Source organism: Emydura macquarii, unplaced genomic scaffold, assembly GCF_026122565.2.
Source record: "Emydura macquarii macquarii isolate MOO-44397 ecotype Brisbane River unplaced genomic scaffold, CSIRO-AGI_Emac_v2 contig_2988, whole genome shotgun sequence".
NCBI classification, from domain to species: domain Eukaryota; kingdom Metazoa; phylum Chordata; order Testudines; family Chelidae; genus Emydura; species Emydura macquarii.
The window spans coordinates 4,470,214-4,496,264 of NW_027133125.1; the positions used below are offsets into that span (position 1 = coordinate 4,470,214).

The 26,051-nt window shown below is 61.6% G+C and overlaps 1 protein-coding gene across 4 annotated transcripts in view; it reads right to left on the minus strand.

Moving 5' to 3' along the window:
- Positions 1 to 26,051, minus strand: part of TNS1 (tensin 1) — a 236,554-nt gene that overhangs the window by 158,851 nt on the left and 51,652 nt on the right. The window contains exon 1 of one of the 4 annotated variants that reach the window (XM_067529462.1): positions 15,113 to 15,500. The exons of the other annotated variants lie outside the window; for them this stretch is intronic. Coding sequence (XP_067385563.1) covers positions 15,113 to 15,139 — 27 coding nt within the window. The 5' untranslated portion in view covers positions 15,140 to 15,500. Of the gene's footprint in view, positions 1 to 15,112; positions 15,501 to 26,051 lie in introns of those variants that run through there. 4 annotated transcript variants of the gene reach the window in all.

Sequence of the window (26,051 nt, forward strand, 5' to 3'; positions counted from 1 at the left end):
GATTAATCACCAAGGCGGGAGAGCCCCGCTGTCAGCCCGTCCCACCAGTTCTTCCCGATCAGATCCCTTTTTAAAAGGGCGTTTTGTTTTCCCGCACATCCTAGCGCGCGCTGGGAACGGCCCGGCAACCTCCCCTCCTGCTGCCGTGCTCATAGCTGGGCTGCACCAGCAGGACGGCCACCCCTGGGGCAAGCGGTTTGCCGATCCTGGCTAGCGCAAAAGCCAGCCCCCCACCAGGGCCGTCGCTTTCGAACGCGCCTGGCAGTTCGCTCCTGCTGCACGGGCTCTGCCTCTGTCCTCTGCAGCTCGCTGCCCTCCTCATTCTCGGCGTGAAAACGGGGATCTGTGCTCCAGGCCAGCCCCGCCACCGATGAGGTCCCCAGCTGCAGTTACAACCCTGGCTCCTGCCTCTGCTCCATGCCACCCTCCTCTTCCCCCCACTCACGACTCACCCCCTTTGTCCAGCCTGGCCCCCACCCCAGCACCATCCACCCCCCCACCCAAGAACCACTTAACGTCAAGAGACAAAGGGTGCAGGGGTGACAGGATTCTGCCCCGGACGTTCCGGTTCCACCAAAGGTTGCCAGGCGAGGTCTCATGCGGCAGCCGGTGTCACGCGGATCCTCACGATTGTTGTGAAATGGATGTACCGGTGCCACGTAAAGAGTTAGCCACCCACTCTGGAACTAGAGTCTGAAAGGCTGTCTCCAGTGTAGGCCTGGTCTACACGAGAAAATCAGCTCAGCCTACCGGCGCCGCTCAGGAGGGGTGAAAGATCCACCCCCGAGCGGCACGGTTAAACCGACCTGAACCCCTGTGTAGACAGCGCTACGGAGCCAGAAGGATTCTTCCCTCAACCAAGCCACCGTTTCTCGGGGAGGTGGATTTACCTCCGCTGACGGGGGAACCCCTCCCGCCAGCACAAGGAGGATCTACGCTGGAGCGCTGCTCTGGCTAGCGTTTGACGTGCCGACCAGCCCTCAGAGTCACCAGCAAAGGAGAACACCAGCTTTTTCTGGCAAAGCAGATGTTTACCCGCCCGTCCGTTCACATGGAAATTCACCGGCTCGCTCCCCCAAGGCCTCCCACCCCCGGTCAGAACCGAATGCAAATGACAGGTTGGGTGGTCTGCAGAAAGCAGCTGGCAGGGAGGGACCAGTGGCAGGACGGGACAGAAGGAACCCTCCTCCCCCCCCCAACACATCAGCATCACGAACGAGGGTTGGTCGAAAACCGCTGCCGCAAACTTAGGGCGAGCGACGCTTCCCTAGGCAGGAGGCGACCCGGTCAGCGAAATGCAGGCTGGAGAAAGCGTGCGCTGACCTTGTTTTATAGGGAACCCTTGGTTTCCAGCTTCCTTCCTCACTGCCTCCCGAATCCCTGCTCTTCGCTTCCCTCTTGCTTGACTCACTGAACGCGAGGCCCGTCTCGTTTTCACTGTAAATATACCTCGGTGCCGGGGGTGGGAAGCCAAGTGCTGCCCCAGAGCACAGCACGAGTCACTCAGTGCAGTCCCCTCCGGGTCAGGGAGGGGTGGGACAGGCCTAGCGGTTATCCCTGGCTCCGTGCCCTCCGCGGGCTGGATAAAACCCAGCCAGCACCCGGTCCCTCTGGCATAGGAGCGCGGTGGCAGGGCCACTGGAGAGGTGCCTTCCAGAGAGATCCGCAGACGCTGATGGAGAAAGGGGGCAACGGGCACTGGGATCAGGACGCCCTTCCCAGCCACCGGCGGCAGCGTGGAGGAAGGGGGTACAAGAGGCATGCCCAGGTCAGCGGTGCAAAGGGGCACAGGGGAGATCAGCTCCGAAAGGGAGGGGCTCACCGGACAGGGCTGACGAGGCCTGGGCAACGGAGATCATTTTAGCAGCTCCTGCAGGGGACTTTCCTGGCCCGGCACGGGGCACGCGGCCCGGCGTCCTCGCCATCGCTAGGCGCCCACAGGGGAGGGCTGGCGGAGCGTTTGTGGTGGAGGGCATTGACAGACGAATGTTCCCGAGTGCTTGGCTAACGCCCGGAGAAGGGGAGGGCATTTGCCAGCGCCCCCCCCCTTCCCGCCCTGTGTTCAGCTGCTGCGCCATGAACAGGGGAGCTTCGAGTCGGCGCCGCTGGGCGCGATCAGCGTTAGGCTCCATGGAGTGGCTCCGTGACAGGGAAAGGCCATTCGCCGGTTAACGTAAGGGAGTCCGGAACGCTCCCCGCCGCCGGAGCCTTGCAGGACAGGCCGCGTATCTCCCAAGGACGGGCGCCCTCTCCCCGCCCCCCACAGCTCTCCCTGAAACACCCCCAGGGCGGACAACGCGCCTCTGCACCTCCTCTTCCTGCCCCCCCGCATCCAGCCTGCTTGTAACGGGGGAGAGCTGCGGGGCGCAGCAGAGCGGCTGGCCGTGCCCCTGCAGGGGTAATGCGGGGCAGCGGGGGGACAAATCCCAGAGACTGGGGTGTCAGGGAGCCAGGCGGATGCTGTTAAATACCAAACCAACCAGGATTCTGGGTAACTTCTCCGGGCTTCAGCGACACAAACCAGCAGAGCCACTTGCCCAGCTGCCCAGCGGCAACTCCCCCAGCCCCCACCCGCCGAGCCCCAAAGCGACGTCCCCACAGCCCCCTCCCTGGGAGAACCAAGCATGACTCTCCACCCCATTTCGGCTCCACCCGGACCGACAGGGACTCCAGGCAAATCCTTCTCATCTTGGTTCCAGCACCAGAGAAACCCCCTGGCCCGAATTCCCACCGGGGCTTCTTGTTCCAGCACCAGGCTTAGTCCCGGGGCTGTCAGAGGGGAAGGTTTCCCAGAGCCGGCTGGAGCCCGTAAGCTGGCAAGCAGGGTGTGTGACCCTGCACCTGTCACCTACCAAGGGAGGCTGGGAACAATTCCCTTCTGACCGTACGCTGGCGCTGCAGAGGGATCTGTTGCCTGGGATGCCCTGTTCCCAGCCAAGACACTTAACGAGGCCCTGCCCTCTCTCGACGGAGGCGCACAAGTTTCCATCTCTTGGTCTTGCTTTTGCCATCCTGGCCCAGTATTTGTTACAGCAGGTCCTGGTCTAGTAGCCAGTCCAGGTGTTTTACCATCACGGCTGCCTCTTCCTCTCCACCCAGCCCCACACCCCAGTCCCGCTGCGAATCTTTGCCATCACCAGCCACGGTGCGTCAGCTGGCAAAACCGAATTCCTTTTCGGCACCCCCGTAATCCGCCTCTATCTTGTCTTGTCTTTTTTCCTTTCAGCGGCAGATTCCTACCAGCCCTGGCTAATCTTCTGTTTATTCCACGAGTAACGCACAAGGAGGACAGCATGTTTCCGTTGGGTTTTTTTCCATGCACAGAGAATTTCTCAGCTGTTTCCACCGCCCCACCCTGCAAACCACTGCCTGCCAGCGGGATCCTGGACAATCACCGGCCACTCAGAGCAGAAGGGCCCCACCGGGGGCAAGGCACGTGCTGGCAAGGCGCCCCTCGATGGGACGAAGGATTGCACAATCAGTCCACGGGCAAAGAGAGCAGGAACACTGCGGGGCGAACCACACGTCCGATTTGGGAGGGGGAAGGCGGGAACACTATCCCATTCCAAACACGCAGGGATTTGGTTTATTTTTCCGGGGCCGCAGATGCTCAGATGGGGCCATCTGGCTTTCGGTGGGGGCCCTGCTTTCTTGGGGCTCGGCTGAGACGCAGGGCGGCCGCGCCGTTTGGCCAAAGCCACAGGTGAGTCAGTGGCTTCACGGGCAACGCAGCTCAGAAGTCTGCCTGCTCCTGGCTGATGATTTCATCCCGGATGCCCAGGAGATTGAAACGCTGTACTAGGAGCATGGCAATCACCCGCCTGCTGGTCCTTCTGTCCAAGCAGCCAATCGCGGCCCGTGGCCAACACCAGCTTCTCCCGTGGAAGGTGCAAGAAATCTCGTCCAGGACAGCTACGAAGAACTGCCCACAAGCTCATGAACTGCTGCTTTCCGGGTGTCGCCCTGGACGCTGTTTCATGACCAGCGATACAGATGGGTCCTGCCTGGGGCTCTCCGGGGGGAGACTGTTCCCAGGACCCCACAGCATGGTCTCCCCCAGTCCAGCGTTCAGGCAGTCTACCTAGAAACCCTCCAAGAGAGGACCATGCTGGAGGCGCCCGCAATGGCAGGGAATTGATTACGTGAGAGACGCCCAGGTAACCCGCGCCCACCACGCTGCAGAGGAAGGCAAAACCCTGCCCCCCAAGGTCCCCACTGATCTGACCTGCGGGACAATTCCAGCCCGACCCCACGTCTGGTGATCAGCTAGACCCACCTCCTGCTCCAAGCAGGACCAACCCCAACTAAAGCATCCCAGCCAGGGCTCCGTCTGGTGCTTCAGAGGAAGGAGATCCGTCCCTCCTGCCGCATTTCAGACGGCCCGGGGCAGATGCTCTGGTACTCGGTATTTACAACGGTATTTGCCCCCTGCCCCTCTCTTCACAGCACCCCCTACGTCTGCGACGACCTCCCTGCCCTGCGCCTGCTCCCTCCTGGAAACTCCCTTCTTTTGGTTTGCTCTCCTCCATCCACCCCGCCCCGCCCCCCCCGGCTCCAGCCGTGCGCCTGATGCTGGAAGCTGCCAAAGACACACCCGAGGCAAAGGAACGGTTTCCTTCTGGGGGAAGTTCGCCTGCCCTCCCAGCAGCTCTTCCCCCACGCCCCTTTGGCACCCGACTCCCTCTGGGATCAGCAGTCGGTTGAGACCGTAAGCCTGTCCACGGGGGTAGGACAGGAAGCTGATTCTCCACGGCCGGTGTTTCGGCTGCTAGTGCTTTGCACCGAGTTGGGGGGGGGGTAGGGTTAAAGGATTGGGGCCGAGAGCACGCCCTAAATAACAATGGGACTGACCCACACTTTCTGAAAGCTCCCAAGGGATCAGATCGACGGGTCCGTTCCTACTACGAAGTCAAAGAGCCTTTGTAGGATATCTGCGACCGTCTCCCAAACCGCCACCCCGCTAGTAAACTGCGCCCAGCTCTAGCGCGCCACACAGCGCCCTTCAACGGCTGCCGCACTCTCTGTCCTGTACCCATCGCTTCACTAGGACACGCAAAGGGAAGATGACGCAGTAGAGCAAAGCAAGTGGGGCGCGGGCGGCTAGTTTAGCCCTCTCGTGGGTACTGTGCCCTCTTCGGCTACGACTATGGCCTGCCTGGGTGGGAGCGGGGGGGGGGCCCGGTCCCGCCCTCTGCCCCGGGCCCCGACCCAGGGACCCTGTGTGGAGTCGTCTTCAAACTGCCCAGTCCGTGACTTACTCCCTTCCCTGGGTCGCCTCTCTTTGGCCCCACTGCTCGCAGTCTGCTTCCTGGGACGGGGTGGGGAGGGGTTCTCCCTCAGGCCTGTGCCTTGGGTCCCTGGCCGTAGCCAGACAGGTACCCCCCCTCTCATCTCTGGTACCTCTGGGGTTGTAATATGTGGCAGTGGTTGCTCCAAGTCCTGTAGCCACTCCGCTCTGCTCCTTCTCTTAACTCCCTTCCAGCTGCCCCCCGTCTGCTGGGGCAAGCTCCTTGATTGGCCTCAGCTGGCTTAATTGGCCTAATTGCCCCAGAGTAGCCCCAGCTGGGTCACCCAGGGAACAGGGATTTGTTCATTCTGGGGCTAATATAGACCCCCTCTACTACTCTCCTGTAGGCATCAGGTCTAACCCTGTCACACAAGAAAGAAAATGTCGGATGGCACCTGGCATAAGCTACCAAAATGATCAGGGCCTGGGGAAAAAGCTTCTCCTACGCAGGTAGATGTAAGACGGGAGCTCAGGAGATTCTGTCTCCCTCTCCCATAGTACAAGAACCCAGGAGAGGCAATGAAATTAGAAATTTAGAACGGATCGAAGGAAACACTTTTTCACACGACGTGAGATTAGCCTGTGGAACTCACTGCTGCAGGAAAGCATGAAAGCCAAGAACTTTACAGGATTCAAACATCTACACAGAATATCCAGACTTGTCCTAACACTCGTGGAAGAGCCATTAAACCTTCTGCTGCATGGCTCGAGCTGATCTCTACCCATCAGAGATCAGGATCAGACCTGACATTGGGACAGATCATCTGCTGTCTGCTACTCGGAGGTTCTCACACCTTCCTTGGATGCATCTAGTGCTGGTCATTGTCAGAGACAGGATACTGGGCCAGCCGGCATTCGGTTCTGAGCCAGTCCCTGCGGCATGCTCATTCCCTCCAAAAAATATGTCCCTCTGCCCTAATGCATATCAGCATGGGTTGTTCCACCCTCCAGGCGATCCTACGACCAGCCTTCACCTGTCGCTTACCTGCACTGTTTAAACAGCACCAGGCTCAGACGCAAGGTCGCAGACGCCCCGGGGCAGAGGGAGCAAAGACTCACGCCAGCCCTCGAAGGAGGGAGGGTGACGGGGAGAGAACAGAAAGGGTGCGGGACGGCTGTGCCTTCGCCCTTGTCTTTCTGGGTCTGCTTTAGTCCCCTTTGAACCTGTTCGAGCCTTGGAAGCCCGCAGAGATCAGTGGAGGGCTCAGACTGCTGCAGCTGGCAGGCGAGCCCTAAGACTCAGCTTTTCTCCACCTGGATCACTGGGTTTTACTTAAGAATCCCGCAGGCGTTCGGAGGGGACGCCAGCTGACTCCACCAACTCCTCCCTCCCCCCCGGCATAGGGAGGGAGGCGAGGGCTGGGGGGCCCCTTTAGATAGGGACAGAGAAGGCTGCATTCAGCGGCTGACGGATTGGCCCACGCTCCTCCGGCATGCTGGCCTGCTCGGAGCAGCAGACGGGGCAGGGGACGGGCACTCAGACAGGCTGGGACAGAACACGCCCTTGCTTTGACCTCCCCCAGCAGGAAGCTTTGCTGATCCACGAGTTGCCCCGACCTCACCGGGGGCAGCTGGAAAGGAGCCACACGGCTAAGGGGTGGCAGGAACAGCCGCTGCCGTGTGGGTGGATGGATGCTGTGAACCCCCCGGGATTTCCCCCCGGGCGGTTAGTCACGTATGGCTTGAAAGGCTCAGCGCACCCACCACCCCCCGCCCCCAGCCGCTGTGCGCAGGGGTGGGGCTGTTGTGCTAGGAGCTGGCCGCCTGGGCCCGCAGGCTACCCCAGGAGCACGCCGCGCTGCAATGCAAGGTCACCTGCTGTTTGCACACGCCGATAGCAGGTAATCTGGGGCCTGCCTATGCTAGGGGAGGAGATAAGGAGGTAGGGCAAGACGGGAGGCGATGCAAGAGAGGCAGCGTGGGCTGATGGATAAGGCACCGCATGGGGACTCAGGAGATCACAAGTTCTAGCCGTCCCTCTGCTGAGTCCCCGTGTGGCCTTCCTGCCTCGGTTTCCCCTCTCATCCTTTGCCTGTTTAGGCTGCGACCGCCCCTCATTTGGGGGTCTCTAGCGCAACGGAGCCATGATCACGGTTGGGTTCCCATACTAGAAATGAGAATTAACAATGAGGACATGGCATTTCAGGCTGAAAAGCATCTCCACACCGCTGAGATGTCCTAAGGCAGAGGGACCTCCTCCCAAGGGAAGCGGTGGAAGCGTTAGAACTCAGCTGGCAAAAGCCACTGTACCAGAGAGCAATGGACCAGATGTGACCCACGGGCTCTTTCTGAGTCTCAGGAGACAGGATCGCAGCCCACGCGCAGCTCCTTGCACCAGGCTGCGCTTGTGCCCAAGCAGGTTATGTGCAAATTCCCCAGCTGCATTTTAAAAGTCAGGTGCTTTCCACGTTGGAATTCCTCTCCCTGCTGCCTTCTGTGCTGGCGTGCCGGGCGCTGTGCCTATGTATGTGTTGTGTTTGTGTTGGTGTTGTGTTGTGCACCGCGTCCCTTCCCATCTCTGAGTCTCGGCCTGTGCTTTCTGCAAAGGGCGAACTGACTGGGAAAGGGTAAGAATTCAGGGCTCACGTGGGTCTGGGCAAAAAGGATGGATTTCCCCAGGTTGATTTCAAAACTGCCAATGACCGAGAATCCACCACGCCCCTGGCTAATTTGTTACCTCACCCTTCAAAGTTTGCACCTCGTGTCTAGACTGAGGAAGGCTCTGCTGTCGGATTTCTGTTCCCAGCTGGGTACTTACAGATCGTGATCGAGTCGCCCCTTCCCCTTCTCTCTGTTAAGAGCGGATCAAACTGACTATTGTGCCCGTCGGGGGACCCATTCCATCTGACGTGTCGTTCACTCCCTGGCGCATAGAGACCAGTGCTGCCCTTATAGCAGCTGTCAGCTAGTCTCATAGAAGCCCCAGGCATGGGCCAGCACCCCATTGTGGCGCTAGGGGCTGTACAAACAGACAGTCCCTGTCCCGATGAGTTTAGGTGCACTGCGTGCCATCCTGGTCTGACGTTAAAAGGCTGCAGGAGCTCCGGGATGGCCTTCTCTGGCCCACGCCTCATCCTGTACACTGGTACCAGAGCTCCCCGTCTCTCTTCCACACTAGAATGTCCTCCTCTTTATTACCGGCTCCCCCACGGATCCCCACCGCCCTGCCTCCCGTCAATCGCACCCTGCATGTCAGCGGCCACGCGCACCGATCCGACGCGGCGGTATCTAAAAATAATGCGATGGCTCCTCGCCCACTCGCTGCGGATTAGAAACGGCTTTGACTCCCCGCCGGCCCCGCAAACTGCCCCAGGGATCCCAGGGTCCGAGCGGGGTGGGGCTGGCTGAGCTCGGGTCACCTGGGACGGAGAATCCAGCTCCCCCTTCCGGAGCCGGGTCGGCTTGGCAGGGCCGACAAGAGTGACGGAGGAAAAAGCACCGGTCCTTGTCCCCTAGGATTTGTCCACACCCGAGCATGAAGGGACCAGTGTGATTATCGAAGCCCCTGCAGGACAGAGCATTTCCACTAGCTTAGCTAACCTGGTTTATCCCCAACCGCAGCTTTAAGGCGGGCGCATCGCAGCTTAGCTTAAACCAGTTCCTGACGGACTCCAACTGGACTGAGCTCTCCCAGCTTTCAACCAAAGCGGGCAGCATGGGGTTGGCAGAATCAGTTTCCCATCGCCCCTCAGGCCGCACCGGTGCAGCTCTGCATGCACACCGGGGACCCGGGGAGCAGGCTGAGGAATAAGAAGGTCTCCCTTAGACCCCGGTTCACTTCCCGATGACCAAAAGCCCTAACAGGCAGGAGGCCGCAATCCGATCAGGCAGGCGGCGTCTGCAAGAATTCCACGGGCCGTCCATTTCAGACCAGAGGCCGGTCTGGGTCTGTCTCCGGCCAGCAGCTTCTTCCCCAGCGTTGCTGGCAGAAGAGAGGGTTTTGTGCACAGCTGTGGACTGGAGCTCGCTGCTGAAATGCCTCAGCTCCAAGGCCTAAAAAGGCAACGTTTCCCAGGCGCTGGTGCAGGCCCGGGCGCACGGCACCAAGGGTTGGCTCTGACCCCGGGCTCCAGTCTGCAGAAGCTCTCCTGATCTGACCCTGCCATCTGCCTCGGCTGCATACCCAGCCCCATGGCCAGTGTAATCCCCTGCTCAGGAATGCACTACGCTGACAACACAAGCAGCATTCCTGGGCTCCCGGCGTGTGTCATGGCTCGCGTCTCCCAGGCCAAGGTGCCGGCTGTGTCCCTCCGTGGGCTCCTTCCTCCACACCAAGCGCAAGTTTAAACGCCACGGCAGGGCAAAGCCATGCAAAGGCAGCCTGGGGGTTTGCACTCGAAAAGTCCTATGGCCCGTCCTTCCGGTCAGGGAGCAGAGGGTGGCGCTCAGTTAGGAAGTCCATCTACACCACTCCACTTCTGAGCCTGGTCATGCCCTCTTCTTCCTCCAGCATTCCAGGAAGTCCTGCCTCCGGAAGGCGGGACTTCCTGAAACAACTCCACTAGAGGAGTCTCACCTGCCTCTTAAAGGAACTAATGGGAAAAAGAAGAGGGGACAGAATTGATTTGCAAGGCTCCTGAGTGTTTTATTCGTGGCACAAAAGGAAAACACTTGTGTCCCAGGCTCGAGATCCTTCACACGCTGGAAAACACACTTGGATTCTGATCGAAAACTCCCGGCCAGGCACGGGACACCAGGCATCAAAACACAGGGCAGCTGATCACCCTGACACTACACTTACAACTCCACTGATCAGCATTCCCGCAACCCCCCTCACCGAGCTGCCGTGCTTACGGGCTGAGCACCAGTCACGCCGGTGGTATTTTGAGGTAGACAAAAGTCCTCACCCACCCGCCACGATCTCCCTGCACTGGGGGCCCGGTGCCCGGTGTCTGATCTCTCTACGTTGTCCCTGCCACAACTGTCACTGTCCTGAGGCGATCAGACAGAGACCAGAAAAAAACAGCTCGGCCGCGTGGGTTAGACTCCGAGGCAGAACGGCGACGGTAGCCGCCCTCCTGATTTTGCCAGGGCTCCGCTGCCACCCTGACTCCCAGGACACCCCAGACTTCCCAGACAGATGGTCAGGACTCAAGCCAGCACTGCATCATGACGCCAAGCTGCATGGGGACCGGGTGGCAGGGTGTCCAGCCGGGAGGCGGAAAGCCGGGAGGGGGGTGACGCAACTGAGTGCCAGAACCGGCAGCATCGCCGGCCAGCTGCTGGGCTCAGTCCTGCCCAGGTGCGGTCCCCGCATCCCGCCCCCGTGACGAAGGTGCCGGCAAGATGCGCTCACATGGGAGGGGAAAGGCGTTGCACGAGGGGCTGGATAAATGCCTGACCTGGCACAGAGATGCCAAGGGAACAACACGGATGCCTCCCGGTGCCGTTCCAACCCTGATGTCCCGAGAGCGCCCTGGGCCTGGGGGCAGGCCGGAGCCGTCACCCTGATTTCGACAGGACGGGGCCACTTGATTTCAGCAACTCCTTTGCCTCCCGCCACGCAACCACCGGAGAAGGCGGCAAAGAGCCACTGAAACGCCCGACCCGCTCGGGGATTTATCAGCCACCTGCCCAGGGGAACAGATCAAGGGAGCTTCTCTCCTCGCAGAGACTCCCCTGAACCCTGGGGATCACCCCCTCCCCCCATTGGACCCTAGCAGAGACTCTTAGCCAACGCCGCTCCCCTGGGAAACCCGGGCAGAGGGAAAACCCAGCAGTGTTCTGCCGCTCCCCACCATGAATGCCACCAGCACCCTAGAGCTGCCAGCACCCCTCCACGGCTAGCCCCGCACCCCCACGGCTAGCCCCTAGCACCGGTGCAAGAGACCGGCTTGCAGCCCTTCTCCCGGGCTAACAGCTCTCGCCTGGGCCTAGCCTGGGCCAGGAGCGGAGGAGAAAGGGGCGGGGGGTGGGAGAGATCAGGCAGCAGGGAATCGTGGGGAAAGAATTCGGTTAATTATCGTTAATGAAGGCCAAAGCTTGGATCACCTGTCACACTCGGAAACGCCGTCGCCATGGGAGCGGGCCCGGGTGTTGCCACGGGCACAGCTGGGGGGGTAAGTGCCCACGAGATGACGTCGCCTGCCCCGCAGCAGGTCTGAGGGCCGGGGGGTGTTGGCAACGCCTGGGACACGCCTGGCCATGCTGGACGCCGACCCGCCTTGGGTTGCTGGCCCGTCCGTCTCCGCTGTGCAGACAGGCTGGGGGGTGGGTGTCCCGGGAACTCGCTGGGCAGGAATTCTCACAACAGCCCCAGCCTGCAAAAACTAGCACCTCCGTCCAGCACGGACCAGCTCGGCTGCTGGGATCGCTGTGGATTCACGCGCCTGGCCGGGGGGGGCTCTGGGGAGGGGCTGGGAGCCGATCCAGCTCCCGCCGGGACTCCGGCTCCACCAAAGCGGAGACAGCACGGAAGCAGGAGCTGCCTTGATGCCTGGACCCCGGAGGGCTCCGTTCCCCACCGTCCATCGACGCCCAGCTGTGTCATCCCACCCCGCTCCAGCCACGCCACCAAATTAACAGCCCTGTCACCCGGCGCAGGGCCCAGCGCGCCAACCCCGGCCCCCGCGCGCCAGTCAACGGATCCTCCGAGCCCCTCGTCACGCAAACACCCCCCTTGGAAAGGCGCCCACGTGGGCGAGCAATGTGCAGAAGCCGACAGCAGTGGGGGGGGGCCCACGGTCGAGCGGGGCCGTCATGGGAGTGGGGCGGGTGCAGATGGGCCACGCAGAGCAGACGATGCCGGGTGAAGGAGGAACCTGCCCGCATATCCGCGCCCTCTCCCTGCCCAGGCCATGTCAGGCACCCGAGCGACAGGCTGCCTGCGACGTTTCATCCCCACCGGGAAGGGGGGCAGTCGCTCTACGCCACTGGTACCCAACCTGTGGCCCGCGGGGGGTTTTCAAAGGGGCCCAGGGCTCCCCTCCCGCTGGCTGCAGAAGGGACCCACTGCCTAGGGACCCAGGTGGACTCACGGGGCTACAGGACCCGTGCGGTTTCCCTGCTGCAGCCCGGGGGAAGGGAGGACAGGCTCCTTCCATGTGGCTGCAGGGAGGTGGGGCTGCTGGTGGAAACGGGTGGCCCGGCAGTGTTGTAAAAACGATACCGGTGGCCCTGGAGACGAAAAGGCTGGCCGGCACTGCTCTAGGCGCGCCGGAAAGCGCTGGCCGAGGGCGGGCAGTCGAACGGCAAGGTCGGGCCTGCTCCGGCTGGAGGCCCCGGCCTTTTGCCACTGACTTCGTTAGGAGAAGGAGCCACTTGCTCTTTTCTTCCAGGAATCGCCCAGCTGCAGAGAGCTGGGGCCGCCTGGAGCCAAGCCACAGGCCACCGGCGTGGAAACCACTTCTGCCTCTTCCTTAACGCCCCGTTGGCAGGTGACCGAAGAACTCCAGGGCAAAGGGGATGAGAACGGATAAAGCCCCTGGGCCAGTTTCATCCCAGGGCCGTTCTCCGTCCAGGCCGGATCATGGATCAGAAGTGCCTGGCTCTGCAGGGTGCCAGGACCCCGGCTACCTACGTCCCGCGCTCGCACTCTCCCACGTACACCCATTCCCTGGCGAGAGGCATAGGAAACGCGCCACTGATCCAGCCGCGCCACCCCCGGCGCTGACAGCTGTGTCATCCGGCCGGAGCACAGACAAGGGAAGGGTTAGGGAGAGCAGTCCCCCCGGCCCAGGGCAATGGGGAAAAAGAGAAGTCAGATCTTCCTTCCACTGGGGCCCCCTGTCGTATTCTCCGCGGCGGCGTGTCCCTTTAAGACCATCGCCGAATTAGTCTGGGCACCACGGGGTTCCTTGGTTGCCGGTGCACATGAGCCCTTTAAAGGGGCCCCGCCCCGCACCTGCCCCGCAGACCCGGCTCCCTGCCCAGGCAGCGGACGAGTCCCGCTAGAAGACAGAAAGCCCAAGGGGCCCAGCAGCGATCGTGTCCTGGCCTTTGGGGTCCATGCAAGATCCATGCACCAGGGACTGAAGTCCCCTGAACATCCCCAGCAGAACTGGCACTGCCAGGCACGCTTCCCCCATGCGCAGGGCCCCCACGTGGGGGGGAAGGGTACATATTACCAGGGCCGGCCCAGGCTGCAACCCCCACGGGTATGTGTGTGGAAGGGGGTCCGTGTCAGCTCTGGGGGTTACCTGGTTCAGACCCCAGGCTCAGCCACGGCTGTCAGCGTCACCGATTCCTGTCTGGCAGGATCGGGGCTGAGATGCGCACACACACACCCCGGCCACCCACGTCACCCAGGAACACAGCCAGCCAGCGAGGCGCATCGGATCGGATTGGACCACCGCCCTAAGGCCGAAGCCAGCCCTGTCCCACACGCAGTCCTCTCCGGGGTGATGTCGAGGGATCCCCCTGCCCTGCCATGGTCCCCTCTCCCCCCATCCGCGCCGGCCCCCTGCCCTGCCCTGCCCTCTGCACGCCTGGTCTCTCTCTCACACACACACACACACACACACACACTCATCAGGAGTTTCCGATCAAGGCCTTTGTTTTGCTATTTTTTTTTTTCTCTCTCCTCGCAGGGCTAATGCCTGGTTCGTTTCCAGGCCTGCTCCGGCCGTTTCCTTTTCTAGGAACACAGCAGAGCCCAAGCCTGAAACCAGCTGTGCGGGGAGCCAGACGAACTGCGGCTTCCGCTGAATTGTCTCCCGGACCGAGTCACCCCTGCGCTCCCGCTCGGCTCAGAGATCCCCTGGGCGTGGGAGGCCCCGGTCAGGTCCTCGTGACCCTCTCAGACAAGGATTACGGGGGGCGCAGGGCAGCGGGCACCAGGGGCCTGTGATTTCTGGATCCCAGCTCTTTAATTTCCATGCCACTGAATTGCCTGGGCACTCATTAACCGGCTGGATTAACCATTGCTGCCTCCCGGCTCGGCCAGCCTGAGCCAAGACGGGGAGAGGGGCACGAATTAACCCTTGGCTCTCCAGGTCCCTGTGCACTGCCGAGGGAGAGGGGAAGGGCTGGCTGTCCCATACGGCCCTGGCTCTCTGGAAGCAGAAATGCCAAGTGGCTGGCACGTCTCACCCGGCCCGGGGAGAGGGGTCTGAGCTGCTGTGTGGGGCCGGCTAGGGACGCCCAGCATGTTGCAGCCGGTAAAGGGAACATTTTTATCCCTTTCGGTTGACACTTCGGCACAGCCTTCCTCACCATATCCTCCTCCTCCTCTCCCCCTTCATCCCTCGCACACACACAGACACGCACACACTTCAATGACCTGTCTCCACCGCGCACCCAGGCGTCAGCGGGTGCCCATCGCCTTCACCGCTAAGATAACAGCCGGGAACCACTCACACCTTTCCCGGCCCCACCTCCGACCCCCCTTTTCCCAGCTGCTTCAGCAAGATCCAAACACTGTCCCCCCCCGCATCGGCACCCGCTCTTTTGCCCTCCCACCTGGGAGACCAGATGCGGCGGTGGTGGGCAAGGTGGAGAGAGACACGGAGCTAAAGCATTTCCTCTGCCTGTCCCAAGGGGGGGGGATACACAGGCGAAACGCAGCGACGCCGGCTTCGCACACAGATGTCAGACGTGATGCAAACAGCTGTCGCACGGAGCCAGGGGCACAGAAGGCGGGGAGACGACCTCCTCGTTCCCGGGGGGCGGTTTATGCCAGCTACCCGATTCAATCACCGTGTCGCAGCCGAGAACATGCTTCCCAGGGGCTGTTTAGCTCAGTCGGGCGTCCCAGCCCCGCTAACTTCTCCGACAACCCCCCCACACACACACACACCACAGCCCTACAGACGCTGCTGCGTGCCTCCCGAAAGGGAACCCTTTCCCCTCCCCGGAGGAGCTTCCAAAGCCCGGGGCAGCCGTTACCTGTTTCATGACGCTCCCGAAATCCATCTGCTGTCTATCGGCCCCCGAGACGGCTACATCCAAGGCCGGCGCGCTCCCCTTCGGCGTGTCCTCTCGGGGCGAGCGCGGCGAGCAGGGTGAGGAAAGCGTGGGGCCGGGGCGGGCAGGGTCCTGGCTGCGGCGAAGGCTGGCGGGCGTGAAGAAATTAAAGAGCCGGCCCCCCCCACCAGGGAAGAGAGAAAGAAGCCAGGCACCAGGGCTTTGGATTCCCGCAGGCGAAGGGAGAAATCAGGGCAGCGTCTGGGCAGGGTGAGCCCGGAGAGCGAAGCGTGAAGCGGCTGAGTGCAGAGGAAAAGCTTTCAGGACTGCGCGAAGGGGTTTTTCCTTCCCACCCGCCCAATCTCCACCTCATTACTGCAGTTTGTTTTTTTTTTCCCTTCTTCCCTCCTCATGTGCTCTGCCGTCCAAGTATAACACACACCCACACACACACACACACACACACACACACACACAACACCGCCACCGCTGCCTGGGCCTCCCCCCCCTCCCCGCCTCCAGCCTTAAAGGGCATGGCAGCCATAAAAACGTCCCATCTGTGTACGCGGGGAGGGCGGCTGGAAAAGCACAGGCCGGGGGAGTCAAATTCAACAACACAGTAGGTCATCGGTCCTGTTTCCCAAGGCTCCCATGCAAACAGACGGAGAGGCCGCCTGTCTGAGCCTTATCGCCAGCCCCGCGGCGGGAGCGTTGGGGCAGATCTGCCGCGCCGGAGGGGGGGGCGTAGGGGGGAGGAAAGTTACCTGGAAAAGGCCCGGCGTCGCACAGCCCTCGGCCCGCTTTGTCTGTTTCTGGCGAGCTTGGAGATCAGCCAGGGGAACGTCCTGGGCCGTGCACGCGCACAGGACAGGGGTGTCCGGCACAGGGAAGTTGTGGGGGGGGCCCTTGAGGCAGACTTTCCCTCCCCCGTCAGGGATCGCCAGCCCGGAGCAGAACACAGACGAGCTGGGATCCTGTGTCCAGCAGCGGGCAGTGCCAGCTGCTTCAGACAGAGGGGCAAATACAACCCACCGGTGGCCAAGGATGGAATAAGCTGCCCGGAGGGCATCTCCCTCCTGCCAGCCCGTCAGTCCATCCTTGGCTCAGGCCAGGGGCCAGAGACAGTGGGATCCTTCCAGCCGGCGCCCTGACCCACCCCCACCACCGTGCACACCTGGGCTTGACTTCCCGTCCCGTCAACACCCACCTTGCAGTACAACTGCCTGGCTTCCCACCGCAGCAGCCCCGCGAGCGGCAAGCGGGGTTTATTTTCCTGCTCCGCCTTCTCTTCGTTGTTACTGAATCGGTGCCGTCCCACGGAGCAGGGCCCCAACGCGCTAGGCGCTGATACACACGGCCCAAACCGACGGGCCCTGCCCCGGGGAGAACGCAAAAGCCCAGGTCCTCCTGTCACCCTCCCGGGGGAGAACAGAAGCCGGCGCACCGCACCCCGAAACCCACACGGTGAGACGGCAGCCACGCGCCCTGGCAGCTAGGTGTGATCGACAGCTGGGGCTGGCGCGAAGAGGGAAGGGGTAGTTCTGGGGGGATCCCTGCCCGTGGCTGGTGGCGTGGCCTGAGTTTAAATGGCCTGTAAGAAAGGCAGCGGGATCTGGTCCGAGCCGATGCACCCAAAGACGGGCCGGTGCAGGACCAATGACGGGCCCACCCGCTCGTCGCGTGGCCCCTTTCTCCTCCTCGTGGTTTGCGTTCTCCGCTCAGAAGCAGATCCCAAGCGAAGCCGCGCTGGGCCTGGGTGCTGGCCGGATGGGACGCCTCCCACGCCAACCTGGGTTCTGGCAGTGCTTCCGTAACCAGCGTTCCCGCTCCGGACCCGGCCCGGCGACCTCCGCGGGAGGCGCTGACCACGGGCCAGCGCCCTGACTGCCCGGCCTCGCTGCAGATCCGGGGGGGGCGTGCGTTTACCTCCTTGGCTGGGCGCTGATGGGGGGATGAGGAAACGGGGATTCCTGGTTTGTCGACTGCGGACGCAAGCACGAGAGGGCGGTGGGATGGAGGCGGGAGACGGGGAGGGCGTCAGAAAAGGGGGGGATTCGCTCCCATAAGGAATCTGGTCTAGCTACGTCCCGCCAGTGCCCCTCTGGTAGATGCAGGGGAGCAGAGCTCAGCTGGCTGGGCGTTAGCCAACCCCGGCTGCCTGCCGTAGCCAAAGCAAAGCCTCGGATGGCCGTCTGTCCCCCCGGCTGCTTGGGTGTCCCGTTCCCCCCGCTCGCTGCAGTATCTAAGCATGTCACTCTTCAATGTATTGACTCTCACTGCCCGCCCCGTGTGGCAGAGCAGGGCCGTCGGCCAGGGGGAAACTGAGGCACAGAGGGACACTGAGGCACCGAGAGAATAAGGGACCTACCCAAGGTCACAGAGCATCTGTGCCAGAGCAAGAACATGAACTCGGGGCTCTCCAGTGCCCTGACCATTGGGCCACCCTCCCTCTTGGAGACCTAGGACCCTCGAAAGCGGGGCGTGTTCTCAGAGGCCTGGCTCCACGGCTCCCTAGCCCATAATGCACTATGCCCCGAGCACGTTCCCTCCTCAGCACCTCTCCCCCCCACCCCCCCAGACAGGGCGGTGCAGATTTCCGCAGGCTCCTGTGCCAATCACAGCATCCCCCCGCAGCGACATGCCCGGGCCCTCCTGCTGCCAACGGCACAGCTTCCAGAGACAGCGAACTGCCATTCACCCCATCCCTGCACCAATAACTAGTGAGCTCGGCTTCCAGCCCAGCGTGCCAGCTAAGCCCGACCTGAACCCAGCCAGGGTGGCCCAGTGGCTAGAGCCCGGCCCTGCTCTGCCACACTCCATATGTGACCTGGGGTAGGTCACGCAGCCGCTCTGTGCCACAGTTTCCCCAAATGGGGATGGCGGAACTCCCTCCCAGGCGCTTTCCCTTGGAGGAGAACCATCGCTCCCCGCCAGGAAGGTTCATTCCTTTTTTGCCGCTGGCTCCCTTTCCGTTCCATGAGGAAAGAGGCGCCACCCTCCACCCGGGCTTTGTCCCCAAACCCAGCTCCGCTCCCCGCCCCAGCCGGCCTCCCCGAAAACAACCAGCCATTGATGAGTCAAGCTTTCCCAGCCTTCCCTCCCGCCCCGCGTTGTGCTTTATTGCACATCTGGTTCCAGTTGTGGTTTTGTAAGCGAGGGGCAGATCCGACAGCTTCCTCTGAGAGCAGAACTAGCCGAAATGGGTTTTTTTTTAAAATATATCTCTATCTACGGGAGGGGATAGGAAGAAAGTGACGTTAAACGAGCATGAAAGGGTTTGCTTCTGTTCCTCTGCCTCTCCCTGCAGGCTTGTGTTATCTCCGGCTTGGCCGCCGAGGCCACATGGAGGCACTTCCAGGCCAGCTCTGCTCTGAGTCACAGGTGATCACGTTCAAGGCCTATCCCCAGATAAATACCAGAGCGAGGGAACCTACCCGTGCAAGATCTTCTGGGCAAGGAAGCCCTCAAGTTAGGTCCTGCAAGGCTGGCGAGCCGCTGGGTGGAGTCCGCTCGCCAGCGCCACGCGCCGCTCCGAAGGCTTCTCTCGTAGGACCACTTCCCTCATGGCCATTTCACCTCTGTGCTTCAATCTCCTTCTCCGTGCAGATCTGGGTCGGCGGGACAGAGGGTGGAGACTGTGCCTGGGCCAAGTCCATTACTCACATATTGATTTCCTTTTTTTTTTTTTAAATGCACTGAGCACAAGCGACGTCGGGTGATGGGCACTTCATCAATGATTGAAAGGAACGTCGGGGCTGATTTGGCAGAGGGGCCGCCGCCGATTTCCGCCGAAGGTGGGGGGAGGCACGTCGCGACTCAGCACGTCTGAAAATTAGCCCTTCAATAACTATGTGCATTTTGGCTTGGGACCAGAGACTGGGTAACCCAGCCCTGCATCTCCCCCCCCTCCACTAGCCAGACAAACTCCTACAACTCAGCTCCGTTTGGAAACGCCTTCTCAAAACCCAATTGCTTCCCTGAACCACTGCAGAATGGCCGGGTCCCTCCCAAGAGCACGATGTCCCCAGGGATTTCCCATCCTCATGGGCAGGACAGGAGGAGAGGGTTTATTTTATGCAACAGACCCCAAGTCTGCCCCACAGGCAGACGGCCGCATCTGCAGGGAGCAAATCTGGAGCGCAATGCACCGGCTTCCCCTCCATTACTCCAGACCTCTCTCGGCCATTCTTTGGGAACCAGAGTTCATGAGAACAGCCCTTTCTCCTGGGAAAACACCGGGATGGCTAACAGCTGCGGGAGCTCCGGACCCTGCTTCCATCCCCCGCAGCACCGCCAGGTTCAATGCCGAGCCTGGGCTGCCTGCTGCATCGCCAGCGCACCGGCCTGCGGCACCCGGAAGGGCTCGGCGTAGCTCCACAGCTTGGCCCTCGCACCGGCCAAAGTTGGGCCCCTTGGCCAGGGCTGGCTCGACAGGTCCCCATCCCGATACTGAGCCCCAGCTGGTCTGGTCTAGTTCCCCTTTTCATGCAGCCTGCAAAGATCTGGATGAGTTGCTGTACGTCCTGGCAGACTGCTTGTGTACCTGCAGGTCTATGAGGACCCCTGGTTGAGAAACACTGCGTTAAAGGACGTTAAAAGGCAGCAGCTCTCAAACGTTAAGGACGTTAAGGACGTCTCAAAAAGGACGTTAAAAGGCAGCAGCTCTCAAACGTTAAGGACGTTAAGGACGTCTCAAAAAGGACGTTAAAAGGCAGCAGCTCTCAAACGTCTTTGATTGGCCCCGCCTTCTCTGTGTCTGTAATGGTTTACAACCCCCCTGCACATATACCGACCCCCGGTTCTGAAGGCCGCGTGACGCGCCAGTGGCAGGGCAGAAGGAAGGGTGGCCGCGTGCAAAGTGATCTTCGTCAGTAACACTTTTCACAGCAGACCCAGTGCCCCTTTGCCACCCTCCCTTCTGCACTGCTGCTGGCACCCCGGGGCCGACAACCAGAGCCCAGCCACCTCCCGCTGCGGGATCTGGGGGGGGGAGGAGACCCCAAGCCCGGGTAGTGGGGTTCCGGCTGTCCCCTTTATCCCTGCCTCCCGGCTGTGCCCAGCCCTAACCCCCAGCCACCAGGGGCTGACAGCCAGAGCTCTTCGAAGAAACCCGCCCAGCTCATGCCTGCCTTGACACATCCCTGCCCCTTGGGAACCGCTGGACGAGGGGGGGGTTAGGACCCAAGATCTGGTGTGGGCTCGGAGCTAGCCTGAGGCACTGTCCGCTAAAACAGCACCAAACAGCCCGGGGCGGTGTGGAGGGGACAGGGACCGGGGGTGCTCCAGAGGGAACAGCTCTCCCGTCTCGTCTCCAAGCCCCCGCGGCAGACGGAGGAGCTGGCGAAGGCTCCCGACACCGCTGCAGTTGGCTCCCGCGTGGCTGGACTGCGGGCAGGAGAGCGCACACGCACAGCCGGCTGCTGGCGGTTAGGGGTTGGACACAGAGCCCGCCGAAAGCCAGCGGGAATCTTATTCTCCCCGCTGGATCAGGGCCGCTCGGCGGAAGGGCGTCACACAGGAGCAGGACCCCCGCCTTCCAGCTGATCAGGCGTCCCAAGGACGGCTGGATCATCGTCCTTTCGCCTGGAGACAAGAGACTCTGCATCTCCGGCCCCACACGCAGAGGCGGGGTTGAGACCGTGGGGAAATCCCGCAGAGCGGCACCCGCAGGCGCCCGGCGATTGCCTGGAGCCAGGATGGCGTGAGCAGGCGCCGGGAACTTCCTCGGGGTACCAGCCTGGCACACGGGCACGGGCGAGCTCCCACGTGCCGCCAGAAAGTCGCAGAGACAGGCCCAGTTGTCGCTAGGATGGGGCAAACCACTGCCCTTCTGCCCGGCGGTGAAGGACATGGCCCTGCTGCTGACGGGGGCGAAGGGTTGGACTGAAGACAAGTCAGAGGAGAAACCCCCACTGCAACTCCCGACGGCCCCGGCGCTGCCCTGGGCACAGTGAAAAAAGGCCTGGAAGCTGGGCCAAACCCTGGCTCAACATTTTTCACCTGCTTCCTACTCTGCCTCCCGTCCCCAGCTGCATCCTACGGGAAGATTCGGCTCAGCTCACCACAGCCGGGAAGCCACACAGATTTCCCAGCTTACGAGCAGCCTCAGGAAAGGACGTTTCTCTTCCCCGCCCCCGGCTCCCTTCCACTGCCCCCGGTGGAGCGAGGTCCCGGGCCAGACCCCCCCAAGCCGTGTATGCCAGGGAGTATTTATGTTGCAGTAACATAGGGAGCCCAAGGATAAAGCCTGGCGTTGTACTACCTGCATCATGCAGACACGCACCACAGGACACAGCCCCAGACAGATCAGACCCTGCCCTGCAGACCAGCTGAACCGGAGGGCAGGCACAGACAAAATGGGGGGTACCAGAGATGGGGGCTCCACCCCGGCCCAGGGTCAGCTGGGCCAATGGTGAATTACTCTCACGGTTACCAATTTACGCCTCCTTTCCCAGCTGAATTTCTCCAGTTCCAGCTCCCAGCCACGGGATCTTGCTAGAGCAACAGGTGTTTTCATTTGCAGAGCCCTACAAAATGTCAAATGACGGTGCAGACCCCTTTGGAAATCTTAAGCATCAGCTGCAGACCCCCAGGGGTCCGCGGACCACAGGCTGAAACCCTGCGTCAGACCTTTCCCGGCGAAGAGCCCCCCGGGAAACATTTGCTCCCCAAGCAGATACGTATAAACTGTAATCAAGTCGTCCCCTCACCCTCGCTTCGTTAGGATCAGCGTCTGGCCATCTGCCACCCCACCCCGGGGACAGCTCAGCCCTCCGCAGCACACCCCGGCCACGTGCCCCCAAACTCACAGGGCCCCTCCCACGGGTGGTCCATCCGGACAACGTCCTGGACTTTTCCTTGCGATGGATTCGTGCGCTGCTGGCACCTCTCCTGCGCCAGGCCCGGCCCAGACACGCACAGAGACCCAGCCCTTGACCCCAGGAGCTCAGCCAATACAAACAGAACACGGACCCTGGCAGGCATTGGCACCACCGCCGTTTAATTAACTCACTGCCCCCGAGCTGACCCCCTCTGCCCCTTCGGCTCTCCACGAGAACCTGGCCAAGCTGGGGAAGCAGCGGGTCTCAAGAGGGGAGGGGAAGGAGGAAAGGGTGGAGCTGGGGGAGCCGGCGGTGGGACAGGACAATGCCCCAGGCTGGCCTGGATGCAATGAGGGAGCGGAGCAGGGCAGGAGAGAGCTGCACAGGGATATCAGGGCCGGATCCTGCAAACGTCGGAGTTTTGCCATTGACTTTAATGGAAGCCCTAGCGGGGGAAGGCCGGGGGGGGGAGAATTGCAGGATGGGGGTGTTTTCTGGTGTCCTTCCAGCTAGCCACGCGAGCCCTGGCCACAAACCTGCTCCGGGGGGGCTGCGGCAAGGAGCAGAACCAGACCGATGGAGGGGGAGCCGGCTGGGCCATCTCCAGGAGAGAACCTCGGTCCCCGGGAGCTTTGCGAGACATTTCACATGAGCGCCAGCGCGGCGGCAGCAAAACGCTCGCAAGGCCAGACGGGCAGGGCCCAGGCCTAGGTCACGTCTGTGCCGGTCTGAGCGGGTGGGGACGGCCTGGGGTGCGTCTCACACATTGGCCCGGGGTCAGCTCTCGGATGAGACCCCCCCCCCCCCTCCATGGGCGGAAAAAAGCCCCAGGGCGCTACAGGAGACGGACCCAAGCGGGGGCGCTCTTCCTCACTGAGCCAGGACTCAGCGGAGGCGCCTTTCGGATGAGGCGGTCAGCCAAGGTCCGGCTGCCCCGTTACCATTGCAGACGCTTTTTCCCCTGGAGAAAGGCTGTCAACACCTGGAGTCCGGCCAAATTCCAACGTGGCTAACGCGGCCTCCCTTACATCCCGCCCAGCATTCCCAGCGCGATGCAGCAGCCTGCTTCTTCCCCGGGCGTTGCGCACCAGCTGCGGCGTTCCACCCCAGAGGCGGCTGCACGGCAGCGCTGGAGGGAGGCCGGCCGAGGTCTCTGGGAGCCTCGGTGTGATAAGTGAGTCACACATTCTCTCTCAGGTCTCTAGGGGTCCAAGTGGCCTGACCTCCGGCAGTTATGCATGAAGTCACGCTGCGTGTCCGTCTCTGGGCCTGACGAGATTCCAGAGATTCCAGCAACTGCTGGCTGCGCCTCGCCAGAAGCATCCGCTTGGGAACTCGCAGCGAACTTCTGCAGCTCCCAAAGGCCCAGAAAATCCTGGGAAACGCCGGGCACTGGAAAAGCCAAGCACCCTGCGGATAAACAGCCGGGCCAGCCAGCGACTTCCGCCGCCCGGGCCCAGCCAGCGGGATTTGATACACGCAAGGTTCCAGATTCACGAACGAGAGAGAGATTGCTGTGTTATGACCCAGGTCCACTCCCAAATATTGTCTTCCCTGCATGGAGGCTGATTCTCCACCTGCAAGACTGGGGGAGGAGGGGGTCGCAGGACAACAGCTGTTTCACCCAGTGGGTTCCACGCCATGGATTGACACCTCCGCTATGACCTGCGCATTTTACCTCCATGTCTTGCATCGCCCTCTCTTCGTTCAAATCCCTCTCCACCACCCACTGTCTCCAGGACGGCCCGAGGAGGGGCATTTAGTTACATTTTTAGGGCAATGTCTCGATCCCCTCCTACCCCTGCATCTCCCAGTACATCTCATCCCCCGGGCGTCCATCAAAGCTGTGATCTTCACTATCCATCAACAGGGACAGGGACTGCCCCCTTCCCAAACTGTGCACCTGGCTCCTCCAGGCGTCACGGACGAGGCGGGGCCCCGTTTTCTGGAACGACTCTCTCGTCACGGCTATGGGCCGTCAATCCCGCTGAAGGCCGATGTCCTGAGCAGCTTCGCCAGGCAAGGAGCACCGCGGAGAGCTTGCCGTGAGATGGCTGCCCCCACGCCTCACCCCTGACCCTCCCCTTCCCAGAACGAGACACTCAGAGGCGACCAGTGGGGACGGTCGTTTGTGGCTGGGGCGACCCAGAAACACGTGGACCATGGCCGGGGTTAGCGTCCTAAGGCTGGCTTCCGAGCCTGGGGGCCCCTCTGATGGCATGGCTGCCCCACACCCAGCATGAGAACAACCTGGCCGCCGGCGGGTGGAGGCAGCCGACAACGCCCTCGGTTCATCGCAAGGCTTCGTACGACCCGGAAGAACAAGCCGGCGGACGAGAAGCCAACGGGGCCCAGCCAAGGTCAACGGGCAGTGCCGCCAACTTTAAGATGGCTATTTCCGGGGCTGTTTCTAGCCAGAGCATGGCATTACTGATGGGTGGGGGGCCACGGGGGGCTGGCTAGTTATAAGGACTCAAGCGCCAGCAAGATCCAAGAGAAGAGCTCACCCTAGAAATCCACATCCCAGGATACGACGGGGACGGTCCCTGAATTGAGATCCAGCTGCGAGGGGAGGGGGAAGAAAAATCTCCTTAGCACTGAATGCTCAAGCCAAGATATTTTCGCCGTGGCGCTAGATCTGACGCTCTCTCTGCATACAGAACATGGACACAGTCACGCAATTAATAACAGCTACTGCACAGCCAGCAATTCGCAGGCTCCATACAAGGCGCTCCCGGCTCTTTGGTGGAGAGGGCTTCCCCCTGCCCCGCCCAGAGCACAGCGTTGCGCCGTCAGGTGCCTTCCGAATGCAGAGTCCACCTTCCTGTGAGATCTCCAGCATGAGGAGGTCACACACTGGATCAGTCCGTCCTGAGTAGCGGTGGGATTTTTGGCGCGGCGGGGGTTTTGTTCTGCTGCAAAGATTTAAATGACACCGCTTGGGAAGGAACACTCAGTTGCACACGTACACAATGGGCAATGACTAGCAAGGAGGGAGCTGGGGTCATCGTGGATCACAAGCTAAATCTGAGTCAACAGTGTCGCGCTGTTGCAAAAAAAAAAAAGCAAACCCGATTCTGGGCTGCATCAGCAGGAGTGTCGCAAGCCAGACCCGAGGAGTCATTCTGCCACGCTGCTCCACCCTGATACGGCCTCAGCTGGAGCACAGAGGCCAGGGCCGGGCGGCACGGTTCAGGAAAGATGTGGACAAATTGGAGAGTCCAGAGCAGAGCAACAAAAGTGATCAAAGGTCTCGAAAACACGAGCTCGGAGGGAAGAGTGAAGAGAGTGGGTGTGTTTAGTCTGGAGGACAGGCGGCGGAAGGGGGACGTGAGAACCGTTTTAAGGGCACCAAAAGTTGTTACAAGGTGGAGGGGGAAAAATTGCTCTCATTAACCTCGGAGGATGAGACGAGAAGCAATGGGCTGAAATTGCAGCCCGGGCGGTTTAGGTTGGACATTAGGAAAAGCTTCCTGGCTGTCAGGGTAGATAAGCACTGGAATAAATTGCCTGGGGAGGCTGTGGAAGCTCCGTCTCTGGAGATTTTGAAGAGCAGGCTGGACAGATGCCGCTCAGGGAGGGTCTGGATAAGATTTAGTCCTGCCTTGAGTGCAGGGGACTGGACTAGGAGACCTCTGGAGCTCCCTTCCAATCCGACACTTCTAGGATTTCCGGGATTGCCACCAGGCCTTCCAACCGTAAAGGGCCCAGCGCTGCTCTGGTCCCACAGGCTTAGACAACTCAGCGTGTGGCATGGAGGCCCCCCTTTGAAACTGCCAGGCAGTGAAGGATCTGCGGCAGGCCTGCCCACGGGCCAAGAAGCGGCAGAAGAAGGGCCTCTCCTTGCAGGGGAATGGAAACCCACGGACAGCCCCGGGTGCGGCAAGGGGCAGCTGGGATTGCGCCTGGCCTCGAGTCGCGGGAACGAGCCACGTGTGAATAGATGTGAGTCGCGTGGCGTGAACGCCCGGCCGGGAGGCGCTCAGCCCCGGCGCAGGACCCTGGACGGAACAGACCAGGCTAGCACATTCGCCGAGGTCCCGACCAGAGCGCCCGGCAAACCTGGAACCAAGCGGAAAAAGCCCCTTCAAGCCAGCACC